Source organism: Melanaphis sacchari, unplaced genomic scaffold, assembly GCF_002803265.2.
Source record: "Melanaphis sacchari strain LSU unplaced genomic scaffold, SCAv2.0 Contig47_pilon_pilon, whole genome shotgun sequence".
Lineage (NCBI taxonomy): Eukaryota > Metazoa > Arthropoda > Insecta > Hemiptera > Aphididae > Melanaphis > Melanaphis sacchari.
In genome coordinates this window covers 754830-774460 of record NW_020271320.1, presented here as the reverse complement: position 1 = coordinate 774460, position 19631 = coordinate 754830, and the positions used below count along the sequence as shown (strand labels likewise).

Here is a 19631-nt window from a genome sequence, read left to right as displayed (position 1 = left end):
TCTACCACGTTTTATGGTGTTTGCAATTTATATTTTATTTGAACTACATAATACATTACATAATAGTTAAAGATACCTGAAAGGCTAAAAAGTCTCAATAAATACATATTAGTTCTAATTTGTTATCTGAGACGGATTAAGAGATTAAGTGCATTACCATAACTAAGTTTTTTGTGGCTCCTAAAGCCTTTTTATCATGAAATATTAGAATATTTATTAGCATAATAATGTTAATAATTTTTATGATGTTTGTTTCTGTGTACAAATAGAAATTGTAAATTATAAATATATACTTGCTTTTTACATGTACCTTTTTAATAATATACCTAAGCTCATTGCCCATTACCACATTATCATAATACTGTACACTTTTTTTAAAAATTACTATTACATTACAGAAAACTAGAAACATATTATTTGCTTAAATATTTTATTACTTTTTTTTTTTTTTTATAAAAATATTATGCTATAAAATTATTTTATTAAAATATACTAGTAATAATTATAAAAAAATATATATTAATATAACATTAAATAAAACGTGGGTACATATCGAGTACGAATACAATAAGAAACTTTTAGTACTTAAATCATGACATATTTTTATTAGGTAACTAGGTCAGAAGATAGGTGTAAAACTTATTTGATACATATCAATGGCGCACCCGTAGAGTGAACTTGGGTCTGAAATCTCCTTTAAAAAAAATAAATAAATAAAAACTAGGTATATGAATATTTATTTCCCAGGCAACACCGTTTTAAAATCAGCTTGTAATGATATATTTTCGGATTTAGAAAATTGGTATAAATAAGTTGTGGTTATTGAAATTTTATAAGTTATGTGTTTTTAATTATTCAATTTCAAAAATGTTATAACTTTAAGCCAGGAGGTGAAAGGGAATTAAAAAAGAAATAATAATTAAGAAACTAATAGCTATATAATAGCCCAATGTGGTATGTTCACATAATGTTTTTGTAACTCGTTATCAAATGGTAGGTATATATATTTTAGCTATAATTAAAACATTTCAGTTCCCCTCACAGCATTGGGTTGGTGTCCAACAAAGTGAAAAAGTATTAAATTACTTATCCAACCTGTCATCTACAATAATACCCTTTAAAACACTATAAAAGTTAAGGAAAAATATATATTCTAAATCCAATCGATAATGTCTATCAACCATCAAGTAAAAATTAATTTTTATACTAAACATAACGAAATTGTTAATAGTTCAGTACCTGTAATCAATATCATATAATATTTATTCTATTATTAAAATTCAACGAAATAGGTAATAAATACTAACTATATAGTATATACTAATCTAATTTAATATCTATTTCATAATCATTTTTGTGAGTCAAAACTAAATTCATCTGTGAAGCAATCTATTATAGGGGTTGAAAAAAATTATATACACACTCTGAGTCTTGAAAAATCTAATGACAATTTTTATTAAAAACAGTCAAGTCGTTTAGAAGTTACACGAACAGAACATAATATAGACAAAAGAATTATTTATACATATATATATTATAAATACTCATATCTAAATACCTTTTATTTACTAACGCGATACCTTAATCTGTGTCTGTAAATGTTTTATTCACTACCTTTTGTTCTGCATGGCCATGGGCATATTATTATCTATTATCGTATAAAAGACAAATGTGAATGTGATTTCAAATTAGTTTTTAATTTAGGAGACTATGTTATATTTTGTAAGTCATTATGTATATATTTTCACTGTGTCTAATTAGTATTAGACGCTTTTAAAATCATGTTAAATACTCGTTTTAAGAATCTTTTACGGAAGTTTCAAATTAATTATGATTAAATATTTCTATATAATGTATTTGGTTCTAAATGATGAACGTTAATTTAAAATATTTTATTCAGTACGCACTACACTTTATATTAAACTAGTAAAGAGCCAGAGTTATTAGTAGTTTTTAAGAAATTTGAATGTATTTATGTCTGTCTGCATATTTTTAATATTCGTATTATAGTTATTATGCACTTGTAATTTATTTTGTAAAAAAAAAATATTTCAGACATACCTTAGCCTATAATGTATATATTATATTAATGATTTACATTTAAGTAATCGAATAAAAGATAATAATATTATTCTATAGCCACAGTATTTTACACTCAAATAATTGATTAAAACAAAACTTTTTTATAGAGTTACAAATTATGCTTACTAACTATAATACTTACAAGTAATACAATCATTGAAATATTTAATGATGTATTACGTATTGGATGTGTGTAAATATATTAATTACGTTTTCGAAGAACATAATATTTTTTGTTGATGAAATAACAAAATAAGTACTATAACAACTATGTGTATAATAACATTGATAAACTAATAAAATGTTAGAAAAGCATTTAAATAATGATTATATTTATAACTTTTAAACTTAAGTTTAAGAAAATTTATTACCTTGTAATAATATTTTACAAAATTATAATGATTTTTAAAATTAAAATATTATTTGTTATGAAATTACCAAATAATAAACTTTTATTATAATCATTGAATTGTTTCTATAAATAATATCAACTTTATGTCTAGATATTATATTATATTCATTTACTTAGCACAGACACATAGGAAAATTAGATAAGTTATCTAAATTAAATTAAACATATGCATCGAATAACTTTATAGGTACTATCTAATAAAAAGTCTAAATATCATACTTTCGTACATTGCTATTAGTCACCAATATTTTTTAATATTTGTACACGATAGGTAACAAAATAAAAGTCATTTCATGTGAAATAGTTTGAACAGGTGTAGCTAATGTGAATGATTTATTAACTAACATAGTTTAAAGATGCATTTACATTGTTGATATGAACTCTGATACGTAGGTATATATAGGGCTGTATTTGAACATCATTTGACCCGGGACAACATATTTCTGCCCCCTTTCTATAAAAAAATAAATATATTTCTTAAAATGTCAAGTATAAAGCTATTTGTGTGATAAGCAATGTGAGTTCAAAAAAAAATTGATTTTACTATCTATTCTACCCACATTTATATAATATATTGGTAATTATATATTTATTATGTATATGTATGTTTCTTAAATTTATTACTAGATGTGAACTAGTGGTAAAGTGTATTAATTTTTTAACTTATATTTGAATATTTATGTTTAAGTATTTAGTGTATTATAAGCACATATAAATTATTAATTATATAAGTATATACTCGTATATTCGTATAACGCTTTAACAACGCATACTATATATATTATTATTTACTATACACTTTTGATAATATGACGCATTTATACATTTTAATGATGTGGACTTTTCATGGCTGTTCAGTGTTCCAAACAATATTTTTCGAAGTAATAATAAAAAAAAAAAAATTCAAAGATATTTAATATGTAATATTTAAAAACTATTAAAAATGTGTTGCTAACTTAATTAATAGGAAATTTAAATTGACTGATGAACAACTTCTTAAATTTTTTTTAGAAGCTTTTGAAGAAATTGCAAAAATAGTTTTGTAAATAACTATTTATTTTATTTTTTTAATTTCATTGAGTATAACATCGTTTCATATATTTATAAATTAATAAAATAGATGGAGTGTTGTTATAAAATAAATTCGGGTTCAAGGCTTTTAAGTACTTATAAATGTTGTTGGTTTGGACTCATGAATCTTTGCCATTTGTTAGTTTGACACGACCTGGCAACCTTAATAGATTATGGCTTTAATTAATAATGATTGTTTAAACACACAATTTAGTCCAAATTTGAATTCAAATATCTGTAAAAAAAAAATTTCATAGGTTTTTTTGGATTTTTAAGTTCCAGTATTAAGATTTATGAGCAATATTTTATTAAATGTTCGAATCTTAATTATAAAAATTTAATATTTTATAATTTTTTTCTACAAAATACTTGTACATTGTAAATTTTCGTAGTTTTGACGAATTTGTAAAAATTTGAACTTTAAATACATAATAAAAAACGTATGCGAAATCTTGTATTAAAATTTTAAGTATTTTGACCTAGTATATAATTTCTCATGATGCTTATAATATTTCAAGATGAATCAAAATTAAAAATACCATGTATAGAAAATGTATAAAAAATAATATAAATATTTCAAGTTTCTACAGTAATTCATTTTTAATTATAGCAAAATAAAGAAATACATTTTATCGAAAACTAATATAGTGAAAAAATTCATTTCAATTTTTATATTTGTTCTTACTTTTTTTTTTTTCGTTTATTAAGCAAAATATTGGGAAATTTTTAATTTAAAATACTCATGATTGTAAAATCAATATATTCATTGCTCTAATCACAATCTAAAATCTCTGCAGAATATGCAAAAATAAAGTTTAAAAGTTTTCAAGACCTACCTATTTTATTCAAAGTCATGAAATTAACTTAGCTTGAATATTTAGTAATATAAATCTAATAAAAAAAAAAAAATAACAAAACAAAAATACAGAAAACTTTGAGCCATTAATATCTAGTTAGCGCGATTATAGATAGCTTTCTGTTGTTTATTGTCAAGTTATTAATATAGTCTATGCCCTGGAAGTTTACGTATTTGCGTATGTTTGTACTGGGTGGGTCAAAAAATTTCTAAATTAGCAATTTACTATAATATTATATATTATATATACTTATATATTATTTTATACTTGTATTTTCTAAAACCAATAGTTATACTTACAAATCTAAACAAAAAAAATTTAATTTTGTATGTATTTGCATATTTTGAGGTTTTTATTTATTCACATATTATTCAAATTTTTTTTTTGTTAACTGAAGATAATTAGTGTTAAATATTATGTAATTATCAAAATAAATTATTTCTAAAAAGTCTAACGATATTTATAGTTGTATTTGGTGGTGTGGCGCCAATCAAAACTGATTATGAATTTTAATGTTAAAAAGAAAAAAAAGAAAAATCATGTTAATTTAATAATTTATATTATTTTCTATTTTTTTTTTTTTTTTTGTATTTAAATTTTGAGTTTTTTTTTTAATGTATAATATAATTTATAATTACCTGTCAATGAAATAAAAATAAAAATAGTAGTATCAAAAGATTTATATTACTTTTATTTAAAAATTTAAAAAATAATTTAAATGCAACTTGTATTCCGGTAGTTTCTTGTATATAATCTTACGGGTACTAACTCAATACAATGCGTATATTAACTATTAAGTATTACTGTTTAGTTTTCAACTTTATTTATTGACCAGATTAAATTGAATAATTTTTTAATTAAACATAACATTTTAGTATCATGTTAAATATTAATGTAAAATATTTGAGTCAAAACAATATTATGATATTGCCGGTAGATGACAAACTAAACATGTGCAACTAAAATTTTAGTTGTCACATAAAAATAAGATGGGTTTATTAAGTATAGTTAATATTATAAACTATGTATTTAATTTTTTGAGTCACAATATGCGACTACCTATGTCCTATAAAATAATAAATTATATATTTTTTATTTTTTTTTAATGGGCAGGGCTGGCCATCCGGGCTTATATACCTACTAATGTATTAATATTTTGATGATAGTAGTGTAGTGTAACATTAAGTGCGAGTAGATTACTAAACGGTTTAGTAACCGACAGAATGTAGATAAATTGTATCTATAATCTATATTCTATATCGTGATACTCACGAACAATTTTAACGACGTTTGTAATTGTATTATGTAACTATATGTAATAATATGGTATTGAACATCTTATATTACGTACAGATTATAATTTATAATATTACATCAATACTTAAGTATACAAATATGACTAGTAAAAGTACCTACCATTTACTATAGTCATAGGGCTGATGGTAGACTTAAAAAAACACGATAAAAGCGAGCACATATGCTCTTATATCGTTTTTAAAGTTTTGATTAATAAATAGCTTTAAAATAAGAAATTAAAAATTACATTAATTACAATGATTACCTACTTTTAATGTATTTCATATCATTGTCTAATAAATAAAAACAATTATCTAAACAAAACCAACTTTTATTTTTATTTATTGGGGAATAGTCATTGATTTAAAACTTGCAAATATATTCAACATAAAATTCTAGGTTTGAAAATGTCTGGACAAGAAACAGACTTGTATAAAGTTGGCCCTTTGTTACGATTGCATGCGCAAGACAAAATATATGCAAATACTAGAGGTCCTCTGCCCTAAACGTATAATACCATAATAGTAATATAATATTAAAGTATCCAACTCATAAGTATACCGGGGAGGGGGAGAGGGGTAGATAAATAATATGCAGAGCGTAGTGTTATAGTAGTACCTACTGAATAACAAATATAGTACGTAAATAAAAATAAATAATAAGACGATAAAGACACAATTGCGTGAACACGGCAAGTAGTGACTGTCCGTCGGGTAAGTATACCACGTCGAATCGAATAATAATAATAATAATAAAATATGTGACGTGTTTTATTTTTTTTTACTCGGTACAGAATAAAATTATTATGTTGTTGTTGTGTAAATAATAATAGCGATGTAAACGCACACAAAGCACAAAGCGGCGGGAGCGACGCGCCACACGCGCACGTTTCGGGTCGGTGTCGTATGTCGCACGTCTTCTCCGCCCGCCGCCACCACCGCACCGCCAAGCGGACGCGAAGACCGGCAGCTGGGACGACGATGACGACAGTCGCTTTTGTAGTCTGCTTAACCCGCCGCCTCCGCCGCCTCCGTCGCCGCTTTGGCGCACACACGCCTTTCATCAACCTTTGTAAAATAACAACATAATAATAATATTTTATTTTCCGTCGACCGAACCACAGACGACGACGACGAGGACGAAATCCTCGGGTCCATCTCCCGCGGTCGTCGCCGAAACAGAATGTAGGCACCGAACGCAGTGATAAGAATAATTACGGCAGGGAAAAAAAATCCAAAAAGAAACAAAGAGACGGCAAGAAACGGTGCTATAAAAACCTAAATCGCTGTAAGAAAGACACAGCACTACGCACGTTATTGCTGCGTTATTACTAGGTACTGGGTAGTAGGTATTATTATTATTATTACAGTATAATATGCACAGCTGCGGCGGCGGTGGTGGGGTTCACCACTCTACTCATCACGAGCAACTCAACCGATGCCCCTCCTCCCCAACTTCTCCGTAAAAGGACGTACACGCACCCGCGCGCGCCGCCACCGCTACCGCCGCCGCCGCCGCCTCTGCCCAAAGGTGTACACTGTACAAGTGTACCGTACACCGTAAGCGAACAGTCCGCGCGTTAACAACCCATGACGTCTCCTATCATACACTAATATTATTAATATTCGTGTTATTATCTCCGTCGTCACTCTTCGCAATAATCACAATAATAGTAATAATAATAATAATAATTCGTCCGATAAAATAATAAAATATATGTATATATTACAATAACCATTCGATAATATTATAATTATTAGTTTTATCATTTGTATCGTTATTCGAGTCAATCGTACGCCATCGTTGATCGTGCGGGTCGAGTTGATCGACGTCCGACAGGTCAGAACCGATCTGTACGCGTTCGCCGCGGCTACAGCATCCGCAACGAGCACTTTCGGCGGCGTAAGTACACGTTTTCGAGCTGTCGAGACTTGTTCGCGAGCTGTGTTTTTTTTTCTCAATATTATCGCTGCCGACCGCTGTGTGTCGGTCGTCTGTGCGTGATTTTTTTTTTTACTCCACAGTCCACAGTTGCGCGCGCGTCGAGTTGTCGTCGTCGTCGTCGTCGTCGTCGCAGTGCATCCGCTCCTTTGTCGCCGTCCCTTCCTGTCCGCCGCGCGCAACCGCTCTCGACCGGTGTCCCGTGCTCGACATGACCAGAACTTCGTAGTCAGTGAGTGATTTGACGACGACGACCGTGTGCGGTGTCTTCGTGTCTCCGTTGGACGGTGTCAGGCGCCTATCTATACCTACGCCACTTGCGACGACGAGTTTTCGCATTTTCGTTTGTGTTTTTCCACTGATGTTGGCTGGACAACGTCGTGCAACATGGTTAAAAGGTACGTACAGCGTATGAGACGTGTGGTAAGTCTCGAAGAGTTGGTTTTCAATTTTTCGGGGAACAGACGAATCGTTTGGTTTTTTTTCTTTCTTATTAGTGTCGTGTAATTTTTTTTTTTAATGGAATTCGACCTCAACGACACACGATATGTATTGCTGTAATAATAGTCATCTACATATGTGTTTAAATATTTTTTAATTTATTTTTGTATTCTTAGAGTTATGAGTTGCATTCGATTTTCATTTCATATTCAATATTTTTATCACTTAGTTATCAGTAGATTCTGAATCATAAATATTGACATACAATTTCAATGATATTCGTTGCCTCTTAAATATTTTTGATATACCTAATTTGCATATTTTGTTTACCTAACCATATTTTGTGGACCAGCATTTTTGTAGTTAAGTCGTCTTTAATTTGGACATTTCTTTTGTTTATTAATTAATAATAATTATATTTTGTTACATAACTTAGTATATATTTTATCCATCTATATTATCAGATTAGACTTAGACCTCTTCATCTGTTCAGGTGGCACATATATAAACCAAAACAATTTATGTACCTACCTATCTATTTATTAGTTTATGTATACATCCGTCTGAATTTCTATTATTAACACTTTTAGACATTTCATAATACACTTGGGAACTTATTTTTATAAAAGTTTAAGTTGAACATTTAATGAAACAACTATTATACCTAGGTCATCCATTCTACTTGTCTATACCATTTGATATCGCTGCCCAAAGTGTCACTTATAAATTAATTGCAATATATAGTTATAAATAATACTATCGGTTATGAATTTATGATATATACATATAATGTATTAATAAAAAAATAAGTATTGGTAAAACTCAAAAAACCAAATTTAATTTTAAAAAGATAATGATTACCTACTTAGATTCATTGACATTTGTAAGGCTAATAAAGTTAGAATATGTAATAAATAATGAGTTTGTATATTTAAACTTGAGCTTTGAAATAAACCGTAAGTATTTATATAATCAACATTAATATGGAACATGAACACATATTATATAACTTGTATATTTATGTTTAGTTATGCTTATGCATAGCTAATCTGTTGTACAATTAGGCAGAGAAAAAATCAGTCAAAATTGAACTGTATAACTGGTTTTACAACTATAGATTAAACTATAAACTTAATCTATTGACATATTTTATTTAAATTATTAATTTAGGATAATATTTAATTGAGTTTTAATTTCTCAACTAAGAATTTACATGCATCAGAACTTATTTTGTATGATTTGTTTAACATTAAAGTAAATTAAATTATTAATAATTATTGTTATTTAATTATATCAATCCTAAAAGTAAAAATATTATTCAGAGCATCTTGTTGACTTTTATTGATTTTAAATAATTGTTATGTGAGTTATGTTAGATATTAAAATTTTAATTTTAACAGTTTTAAATTCTTATTATGATAATTTAATTTAATTTTTGTTTTTTGTTCTATTTAAACGTTGTTTTATGTTGTGTAAATGACATTTTGTGTTACATTTTAATTTTAAAAATATATTCTAGAAAAGACTTCAAAGAAGTTGTTTTTTTAATTTTTTGATAATTTTTGAATTCTAAGAAAAATTTGTTTGAAGAAAAAACAGCTATACCTAATCATTATTTTCTTCTTTGTTATAAGTTGAATTTACTTAAAATTTTGTCTTCTATCTTAAGGAATCTCAGACATATGGTATACATCAGCGGTTCTCAAACTGTGGTACGCGAAAGACTACATGATGGTACGCGGAATTGCGGAAGGCCACATGGTGGTAGGATTTTTAATCATCAGTGGTATGCGATTGATTGATAATATACTTAAGTGGTACGCGAAATAAAAAGTTTGAGAACCGCTGGTATACATTATATTTAAGCAGGCAGAACTAATGGGCAGTGGGCAATCAGATAAAGTGCATTATGAGATCCCCAACAAAAATTAAAAGTTTTAAATTTTATTGCCATAAAAATAAAGTAAATAAAAAAAAAAATGTATGTTGTTAAATATTAAATAATTAACTATACTTTTGTCGGTAAGTATTTTGACAGAGAAGATTGATACGTAATAAGAAATGTTGATAGTCTTGTAAATATGAGTTGTTTTTAAAGTTTTTATATAACCTAATCATGGATTATTTAGTCATATAGAAAATAAATATAAAGTATTTACTTTATGTTTCTATACAAATATTAATAATAATATGTGATAATTGACAAAACAGTCAAATTTGCTTATAATGATCTTCAATGGACCTAGAGAATCTAATCGTTATAACTAAACTTTGTTATATCCAGATTTTAAAAAATAACTAGATTTTTTTGAAAAACTGATTTATTAAACACATTTTTTTACTGTATTATTTTATTTAAGATTATATATTTTAACATTAAAGGTATTTATAATTTTTAAGTACACACATACATAGTACATATTATATGTTTATCATTTGTTTTAAAAATAAACTGTTATAGTGCTATGTTTATAATTTGAATAAGATTTTTTAATAAAATCAAAAATATTTATTAATGTTATTGATATTTCTGGCGTATTTATATCTCTGTTTACCGAAACAAAAGTATGCACCTGATCAATATAAAAATAAACTTCCGAAATAGACGGTACTTTAAATAAGTATGCCGTATACAATATACGTGTCTTACAAGACACATTATCTGTTACAGATAAGATTAAGAAATTATTAATGCTTCGAACGAAATCAAATTTACTACTTGTGCATGTATTATTAATTACTATAGGCAAATATAAAAACCCATTTTTATTTCAAAATAACATTACTGTATCTGGATTATCATAATATATGATTAAAAATACTACACATAAGATTTAAAACCAACCAAATACATTGTTTGGAATCATTTTATTTGGAATATTGTTATATACGGCATTGTACTAACAAATTCGACTATATTATGTTTTTATTTTAAATTGCGATTTTAAGTTATGTCTTATACTCTTATGTTTTATTGATAGGTACTTGTTAATTGTTATACTAATAAACAATAATACACACGACACATAGACACAGATTAGTATATTACCTATACAAAGTACAGACTTTTTAATTATCTTTTTAAGTTTTGTTAATTTTTATTTTTATATAATAAATGAAAATAAATTAATTTATTATTAGTTAGTTAATTAATTAATTTATGATGAATTATATGCATGGATATAAGATTGTGAATAGTTGCTGGGAACCATTTATTATTTACTCCAGGTTAGGGCCCATTATTCTATATATCTTGAACTTTATATAAGTATCTATATCTGTGTAAATACTATCTAAAGTAGGAAATATTGAGTTGAAATAGGTTAATTAAATTGAATATGGGGTAGATACCTAGTAAAATATATCATTAAGTTTAATTCAAAGTTGTAGTGTTGTTTGGTAATTTTGTTGAGGTAATTAATAGACTTAAGAATTTAAGTAATTTACATATTTTAAGTGTTTGAAAATTTAAGAATAGTTTACCAATCATGTAAAATACACATCAAGTACTTATAATAATTAAAAAAAAATTACTTTTTTTTTGTTACTACAATGATTTGTCACTATTAGATCAGGTGTTTATTTTATTGAAGTATCAAGTGAAGATAAATTGTTTAATAAATAATGATAACTGCACACATGTTTATTCATAACAGAATATTTGATTGTTTGTGCTATATTTACATTTTTAGTTTATCTTTTTTTGTATTATAAAATGTTTTATACACCTATATCTTATTTACCTTTACTTAGTTCCTTCCTATTATGGATGCAATTTTGAACTACATGTTAATATAGAAGTGATTAAATTCATCTAGTATTAATTATATGTTATACTAAATTACTAAAATAAATTATTTTAATTAATTTGTTATTACTACTTTTGAGATCCAAGATTTAAATTTTTTAAACAATGAACATTTTAAATCATATTTATAATTTAAATCAATGGTAATAATGGTGGTTTTTTGCACATAAAAATTCTGAAACCAAATAGATATGTTTATCTGTATTTGATATAATTAATATATATATAAAGTGACATTTCTTATACATGTTTTAGAAAAATTTATTTTTGATATTGAGGTAACATTCTTTTTTCTTCAGACTTATTTAATATAATTGCATAAATTAAAATTTATGTTTAATACTTGAAATAAATTCTGAATTATTTAATTTAAATATTATTTTTTTAAATTAATTTAACAAATTGTAATTGAAAAACTTTAAGAATAAGAGCTCATATAAAGGATATACAAGATAAATAATTCAAAATATGACATAAAAAAGTTAAGAAATTTTGATAAGATATCAGGATGATACAAATAAAGAACAGATTCATAAAATATGGGGTGCCTAGCATTTCTTTTATCTATTTTGTCAAATTAAATTTTTTTTTGAAAAAAATTATGGTTTATTTATTTAAATATTTAATTTTGTTTTTGTTATTGATTAATTACAGATCTGATGCAACTGAAACCAAAAAAAATAGCACAAAACATGAAAATGCTATAAAGTATGGTGAACTCATAATACTAGGGTAAATAATATAATAAGTATTAACTTTTTTCTTAGTAAAATGTATTAAATTTTTAGTGCTGGTACTTTTAAATTATCTTTTTCTTTTTGTTAATGAGTCAATCATGTCGTTTTAGCTATAATGGCCAATTGACGGCAGGGGACAAACGGAGGCGGCGTAGCAAATTTGTGTTATGGAAACGTGATATTGCTAATGGAATAAAGAGATCAAATCATTATGTTGTTCCGTGCCCCCAAAATTCACATGTATGTATTTTATTACATTTATATAAAATAATTAGTTTCCTATAAGATATATAGGGTGTTTCATTAAAAACACTGGATTTAAATTGCGGGTTGGCTGACCTGTTTTTTTGTAAATATCATCGGTTATCTCTACACTAGGTTACGTTAAAGCTCACGTCTATGAAAATAAACAGCGAACCATTGAAGAACTTAAAGATATTTTTTTTGTGGCCAGAACTGAAGCTTGCCAGTGAAACAGAGGTGGACATATGCCAGATATTATATTCCATACATAAATCGGAGTGTGTATACTTCATGCTCATATTATTTTTTTGTTCTTAATATTTAATATTAATAAAGTAATAACGAAATTAAATCCGACGTTCTTAATGAAACACCCTATATTAACAAAATTTGAAAAAATAATAAAAATGACATAAACATATTCAATTAAGTTATATATTATTATGCTCTTATTTAAGTATGTCACAATACTTATTATCACTATATAGCTGAGTAATACGTTCTCAGAAGCTTTATTTTATTATTTTAACAACCATATTTTTTGCACTTTGCAAATGAAATTAAGTATTCAATCAATTATTTCAAGTTGGTTGTTGGATATCTACTATCTACTTCAAGAAATGTATTTATATTATAAAAACAGTTTTGAATAAAAAATGTAGGTCATTTTTATATTTTAATATAGTACATTTTAATTAAGCATTTTGTCTTGGTAATATTTAACTTATATTTTAATGACTGCCTTGAAATCAAAATAATTTAAAATTTTAAAACTTAAAAGTAAAAATATCAAAAATTAAAACAGTAAAAAATAATTTTATTTACATAAGATTTTTTCTCATTTATATTACACAATGTAAATGATGAAGTATTGAAGTGGACTTTATGAAAAAAAAAAAAAAATGAATTTTAATATTTAGAAGCAATATATTTAAAAGAAGACTTAATATTTTTATCTTATTTTCATTTAAAATATTAAGTAACTTTATATACCATGTTACAGTTTGTAGGCTACTTTACAAATGTAAAAATATGTATTAACATTATTATACTAACAGATATTCCAAATAGCTATAAATTTATATTGTTTTAATAACATCTAACTAATGTGATGAAATAAACTTGTTTTACATAAGAATTATCATTTTTCCTTATTTTATTTGTTTTTTATTTTAATTATTTTCAAAATTACAGTGAATTTTTTAAAAGTACTAAATAGATCCAATTTTGTATCAGAAACAACAAAGTTGAATATGATAGCATTTTTTTCCTCTTTAATATATGTATACATAAAAATACACAAAAAAGAAGAAAAGCTCATCATTATAGAATGATAACATTCATTGCTTCATTTAAAATCAAAAATATATTTTTAAAGAGGCAATTTATGGATATTACCAATCAAATTTGTAAAAGAATGCCGCATAAAAACATACCTACATTTATAAATCTCAGCCTTTTTTTTTTTTTTAGCTTTTAGTATATAACTATAATAGCTTAACAATTATTTAGTTACACAAAAAAAAAAAAAAATCTTAGCCTTACTAATAAACTTTAGTGTGTACTTTCAGTTAAGTGTAATGTATGTTATTATTTTTTTAAGGCTGTTCTTGATAAAAATCAACATTCGATTTCCTACACTTTATCAAGAACGGAAGCTGTCATAGTGGAATATGTAAATGATGATACCACGGATATGTTTCAAGTAATTAATGATCAACTTACCTATATGAATTATAATTAAATACTATTATAATAAATTGTATAATATATTAACTGTTAGATCTACTTAATCTATAAAAAAATAGTAATTTAAGAGTGGTAAAAAAAGTTTTTAAAAATCTTTAATTAAAATTAATAGGGCACAGATTTAAATGCTGTATAAAATATCAAAAAATGCATTTATGACTGTAAAAAGTTAAATGTCTTCAAAAATGCCCAAACCATCAAAAAAAATATATTTATAATAATGAATAAAAATTTAAAAATGTCTTCATATTATTTTAAAGAAATTTTAAAATTTCAAATGTTTATTTATTGAAAAAAATCTTTAAAAAACTATGTTAAATACGTTTATATCTTTTATTAATTAACGTATATTTGTACGTTTTAAAACATATCATAAATTAAAAACTAATAAGAAGATAGTGTCTATTTATTTTTAATTTTACTTTTGAATTGTATATGATTATTTCACTGTACAACAATGTATTTTTTGGGATGCTTAAATAATCATGTAATTTGGTTATCTATTATTATAATTTTATAAATATGAATTTATAATATATTACCGTATATTATACACATTAATCAATATTTATGATCATTAAAAACATGTACAAGAGATAATACAATATTTGTCATTAACAATTTATCATTTTAAAATTTTCTTTTAATATATAAAAATTCTAAAAAAAATATACTAGTAATTAATAATATAATATCAATAATTATGCTGAAAATAACAAATAAGCATTTACGAAGAAAATATGGCTGAAAATGCAAAATTAAATTTACATTTCATTGAAAAAATTTTGTATTTGGAAAGCTTAAAAAAATAAAATACATTTGGAATAGAATTGTGATTAATTTTGTGCAACATTCATGATGAGTGACAATTAACACAGACATTGTTAGTACTTATACTCAATAATTCAACATTAAGTTTAAGTTGATATCAACAAAAAATTAATTTCATTTTAGTCATAGAACTAAATCAATATTTGATAATAATTTATTAATTTAATCATTAGATGCCCCTAGATATTAGCATTATATTTTGTTTTATGTTACACTATAATTTTTAGGTGGGCAGATCCTCGGATTCACCTATTGATTTTGTGGTAATGGACACTAATGCTGAAAAGAATGCAGCCGCCATCAACAATTTACCTGTTGTTGATAGTAAAAAAACAGCTGCAGCAAGTACTATATCAAGATTTGCTTGCCGTATTATATGTGACAGAAATAATACAAATATAGCTCGATTATATGCTGCAGGATTTGATTCTTCTAGAAATATATTTTTAGGGGTAATAAAACAAAAAATTTGTTTTTAGTACAAAATTATTGTATTTTGAGTTGTTGATTGATTTATAATTTAGGAAAAAGCAACTAAATGGAAAGATGGTGAAGAAATTGATGCACTTACTACAAATGGAGTGTTGGTTATGCATCCAAGTGGAAAGTTCCATAAGGGAAATACAGAACCTGGGATATGGCTAGAAGTTTCGGTTTGTGGGAAACTTTTTTCCCTTCGGGGTTCTAGATCAGCTCAACTTAAAGGTGATATGGTATGTAACATAATTGTAGATATATTTCATATGATAACTATTGTTATTAAATAAATATATTTTTTTAGGTTGAAGATTCTAATAACATTCTTACAGACGGGACATTGATTGATCTATGTGGTGCAACCCTGCTATGGAGATCAGCGGAGGGTCTCAGTTTATCTCCTGTAATTATAAATCATGATCATATTATTTGTATTTCTATAGTATGACAGTTATTATTTTTTTTTTTTGTATTCTTTCAGTAAAAAAGTTTAATAAAATTAAATGTGATTTAAATATTTTTTCATTTAAATTAGAAAAATAAAATTATGATTTAAGTACTAATAACTGCAATTTAAAATTTAAAAAGATTTAGGATACTAGTATACAAGACTCTAGAGTAAATTATATTTAAGATATGATAAATTTTTAAAAATAATTATTTTAGTAATCACAACATTTATTAAATTTAACATACTTAAATATTATTTAATAGATTTGGTATTATTATTATTTTTTAATTTTTATAAAAATATTTAAAATTAACAATTTCATAGAAAATGCCTAGAAAATAAGAATGATGCTCATAGCTAGTAACTACTAATCTTTCTAACCAAGCTTTCCTACAATCTTTTTTTTTTCATGAATGTATACAATTTGTAATACTGTTGTATATTTGTTTAATTATATTATATTTTATATAATTATCTTTTAAAAAATAAGGATTTTTTAAAATGAGTTATAATTGTTACTTAAGGTGTTCATTTTTTAAATATTTTAGAGTAGAGAATATTTAAAAAAGCTGATTGAAAGGACAAATCGTGAACGGCCTACGTGTCCTGTTGGTCTATACACATTAGTTTTTCCTCATCATTCAGAAGATCATGCTGCTGCAGTGGCATCTTCAGAACTTGCAGATATAAAGCAACAGCCATATGCATACTTACAATGTGGTCATGTCCAAGGTCGTCATGCATGGGGATTAAATAAAGACTCCAATAGTAGAACATGCCCAATGTGTTTAAAAGTAATTTAAAGATTTAAAAGTATTTATTATAGTATTAAAATTTAATTAAATGTTCAATTTATAGGTAGGTGGAATTGCCAAGCTGAGTATGGGCATAGAAGCTTCATTTTATGTACAAGATAAGGAGAAACCAGATTTATATGCCTTTAATCCATGTGGTCACGTGGCTACAGAAAAAACTGTGAAGTAAGATTTAAATGGTTTTGAATTTTATATATTTTTTTTTTTTTTTGCATTAATAATAAACTATAATAATATTTATATTTAATTGAAAAAAAAAACTTTTATGTTATATTTATAATTTCATTTATAACTTTAAGTCCAAATTAATCGTATTTGCGTCATAGTAAAAATAAGTAGTTTCTTTCATGCAGTTCTAATTTTAAATAGTTTTTTTTTTTAACTCTATATTGTATTAACATTTCTTTATGTGAGGATAATAAGTACAGGAAATGCAGCAGGCTGTACTAATGGAGCACATCTCTGTATGTTATAAGTCATACTGATAACAGTTAAAATATATTGTTGACTTTTATTTATTATATTATTAAACAAAATTGCTTTAATAGGAAGCATTAGATTTAAAATGTAAAAGTACTTACTATTATTATTTTTTTTTTTTTAGATTTTGGGCAAATGTTGGAATACCCTATGGGACAAACGGTTTTGAGGCATTTTGCCCATTTTGTGCAAAACTTCTTGAAGGATATCCGGGTTATGTTAAGTTAATTTTTAATTAGTTTAAGTAAAAAAATTTTTTCAAGTTATTATAAAAATGAATAGATTCATTTTTATATTATTTATTTTCCCTGAACCTGAAAGGTAGTGTGATAATGTTAGTTTTTTTTTTTTTTTTGTCAAATTGTGAGTTTTACTTTTGTCCTTGATTTTAAGGCAATTTTTTTTTTATTTGTATTTTTTAAACTGAATAACTAGGTTATTAAATTTTATAGGATTTTAAAACTATTTTATTGAACTATTTTTGCCTTTTGCTTTTAGTCAAATATTTTTTTTATTTTTTATATTATTTGATCACTTCTGCCTATATCACTGGTAATCTCTAATAAATAAAATATTATTTTTATAAAGTAGTTTAAAAATAGTGACAATCTCTAAAAAAACTGTTTTTGATAAGCAAATCTCAGAATTAATTTTAAAATTATTATTGAATATCTTTTGTTATGTTTTACTTTTTTTGAAGATCTTAACTATACTACTTTTTGAAGATCTTATTAGCTATAATTAAATTTATGTAGCAAGTATTTTATTGGGGTTGCCACAAATAAATATTAAATTCTATCTAATCTTTCACACATATTTTTATAATCAAAGGTCACGAGTATTTTTAAGTTGTTTTAATGGTATATTTTAATAATCTTAGTGCAACACTAATAAATTGATGATTTTTGAGGGTTTATAATTTTAAAGCACTATTTATCTTAGTAGAGGGTTGTGTTTTAAAAGACTTAAGTATTTTCAAATATTAAAAATATAATACATTGGTTATATATATAGAAAGTGAGATTTAAAAAAAAATTTTGATTCCGAGTTAATTGATGAATATTTTGCTTTTACTCTATTGTATTTTATATTATTCGATTACGTTCACTATCATTACAGTCATATTTAATTTGTTTCAAACTTTTGGTAAAAATTGAAATTGGGATAGATGGCAACCCTAATAACTATACTTAAATGTTTAGTTTTAATTATATTTTATGATTTTATGTAGAGTATTGGTAGTTTTTTTATTTTTAATTATATAGGTAAAGTTTTAATCAATTTAAATAATATTAAATTGTTTTCATAATATATTAATTCAATTATTGAGATATACTTGTAAAAAGTGGTGCAACTATATATTATATATTCATTTTCAAATATGTATTTTTTTTCCCCTATCGATAAAATGATGCTTTAAAGTACAATGTTAATATAGTATTCATTTAAAATGTGTATATAATATATTGAATTGCACAGTCAAATTTTTTTAAATTATTTGGTGTGTAAGCTGGTGTGATATTTCAAGACTGCAAACTGCTGAAAATAATTTAAATCAATTGTGGTAATAACATCAATATTTATAAGCTTTTAAAATAGTTTAAGAATATTAATATTATAGATATTAACAGTGAATGCTTTTAGTAAATTTTCTCTACGATTGATTCGTATTTTATTTTTAACATTTTATTGTTATTGATTTTTTTTTAGCATTTGCAGTCATTCATTCAAATTGTAAATGTATATATATTTTTTTTTATGTAATTTAGTTTATATGTAATTAATAACAGGCATTATATTTTCAAAAACACGTGTTAATTGTATTATTATAATTAGTTTTAATATTAATATCATTATTATTATAGAGACTATTTATGATATATATTTACTTTATTATTTATTATTATTATTATTATTATTTTGTGTGTGATGAAGTGATT

At 24.8% G+C, this 19631-nt stretch overlaps 1 protein-coding gene across 1 annotated transcript; it reads left to right on the top strand.

The window, feature by feature from the left end:
• Nucleotides 1-7188: 7188 nt before the first annotated feature.
• Nucleotides 7189-18285, top strand: LOC112598361 (protein pellino). The gene is made up of 10 exons (XM_025344791.1): nt 7189-8057; nt 12563-12640; nt 12756-12885; nt 14492-14593; nt 15696-15920; nt 15993-16181; nt 16250-16348; nt 16945-17190; nt 17255-17376; nt 17816-18285. Exons 1-10 carry the CDS (start codon nt 8047-8049, stop codon nt 17928-17930), a joined length of 1317 nt encoding a protein of 438 aa, XP_025200576.1. The 5' UTR covers nt 7189-8046; the 3' UTR covers nt 17931-18285.
• The last annotated feature ends 1346 nt before the right edge of the window (nt 18286-19631 follow it).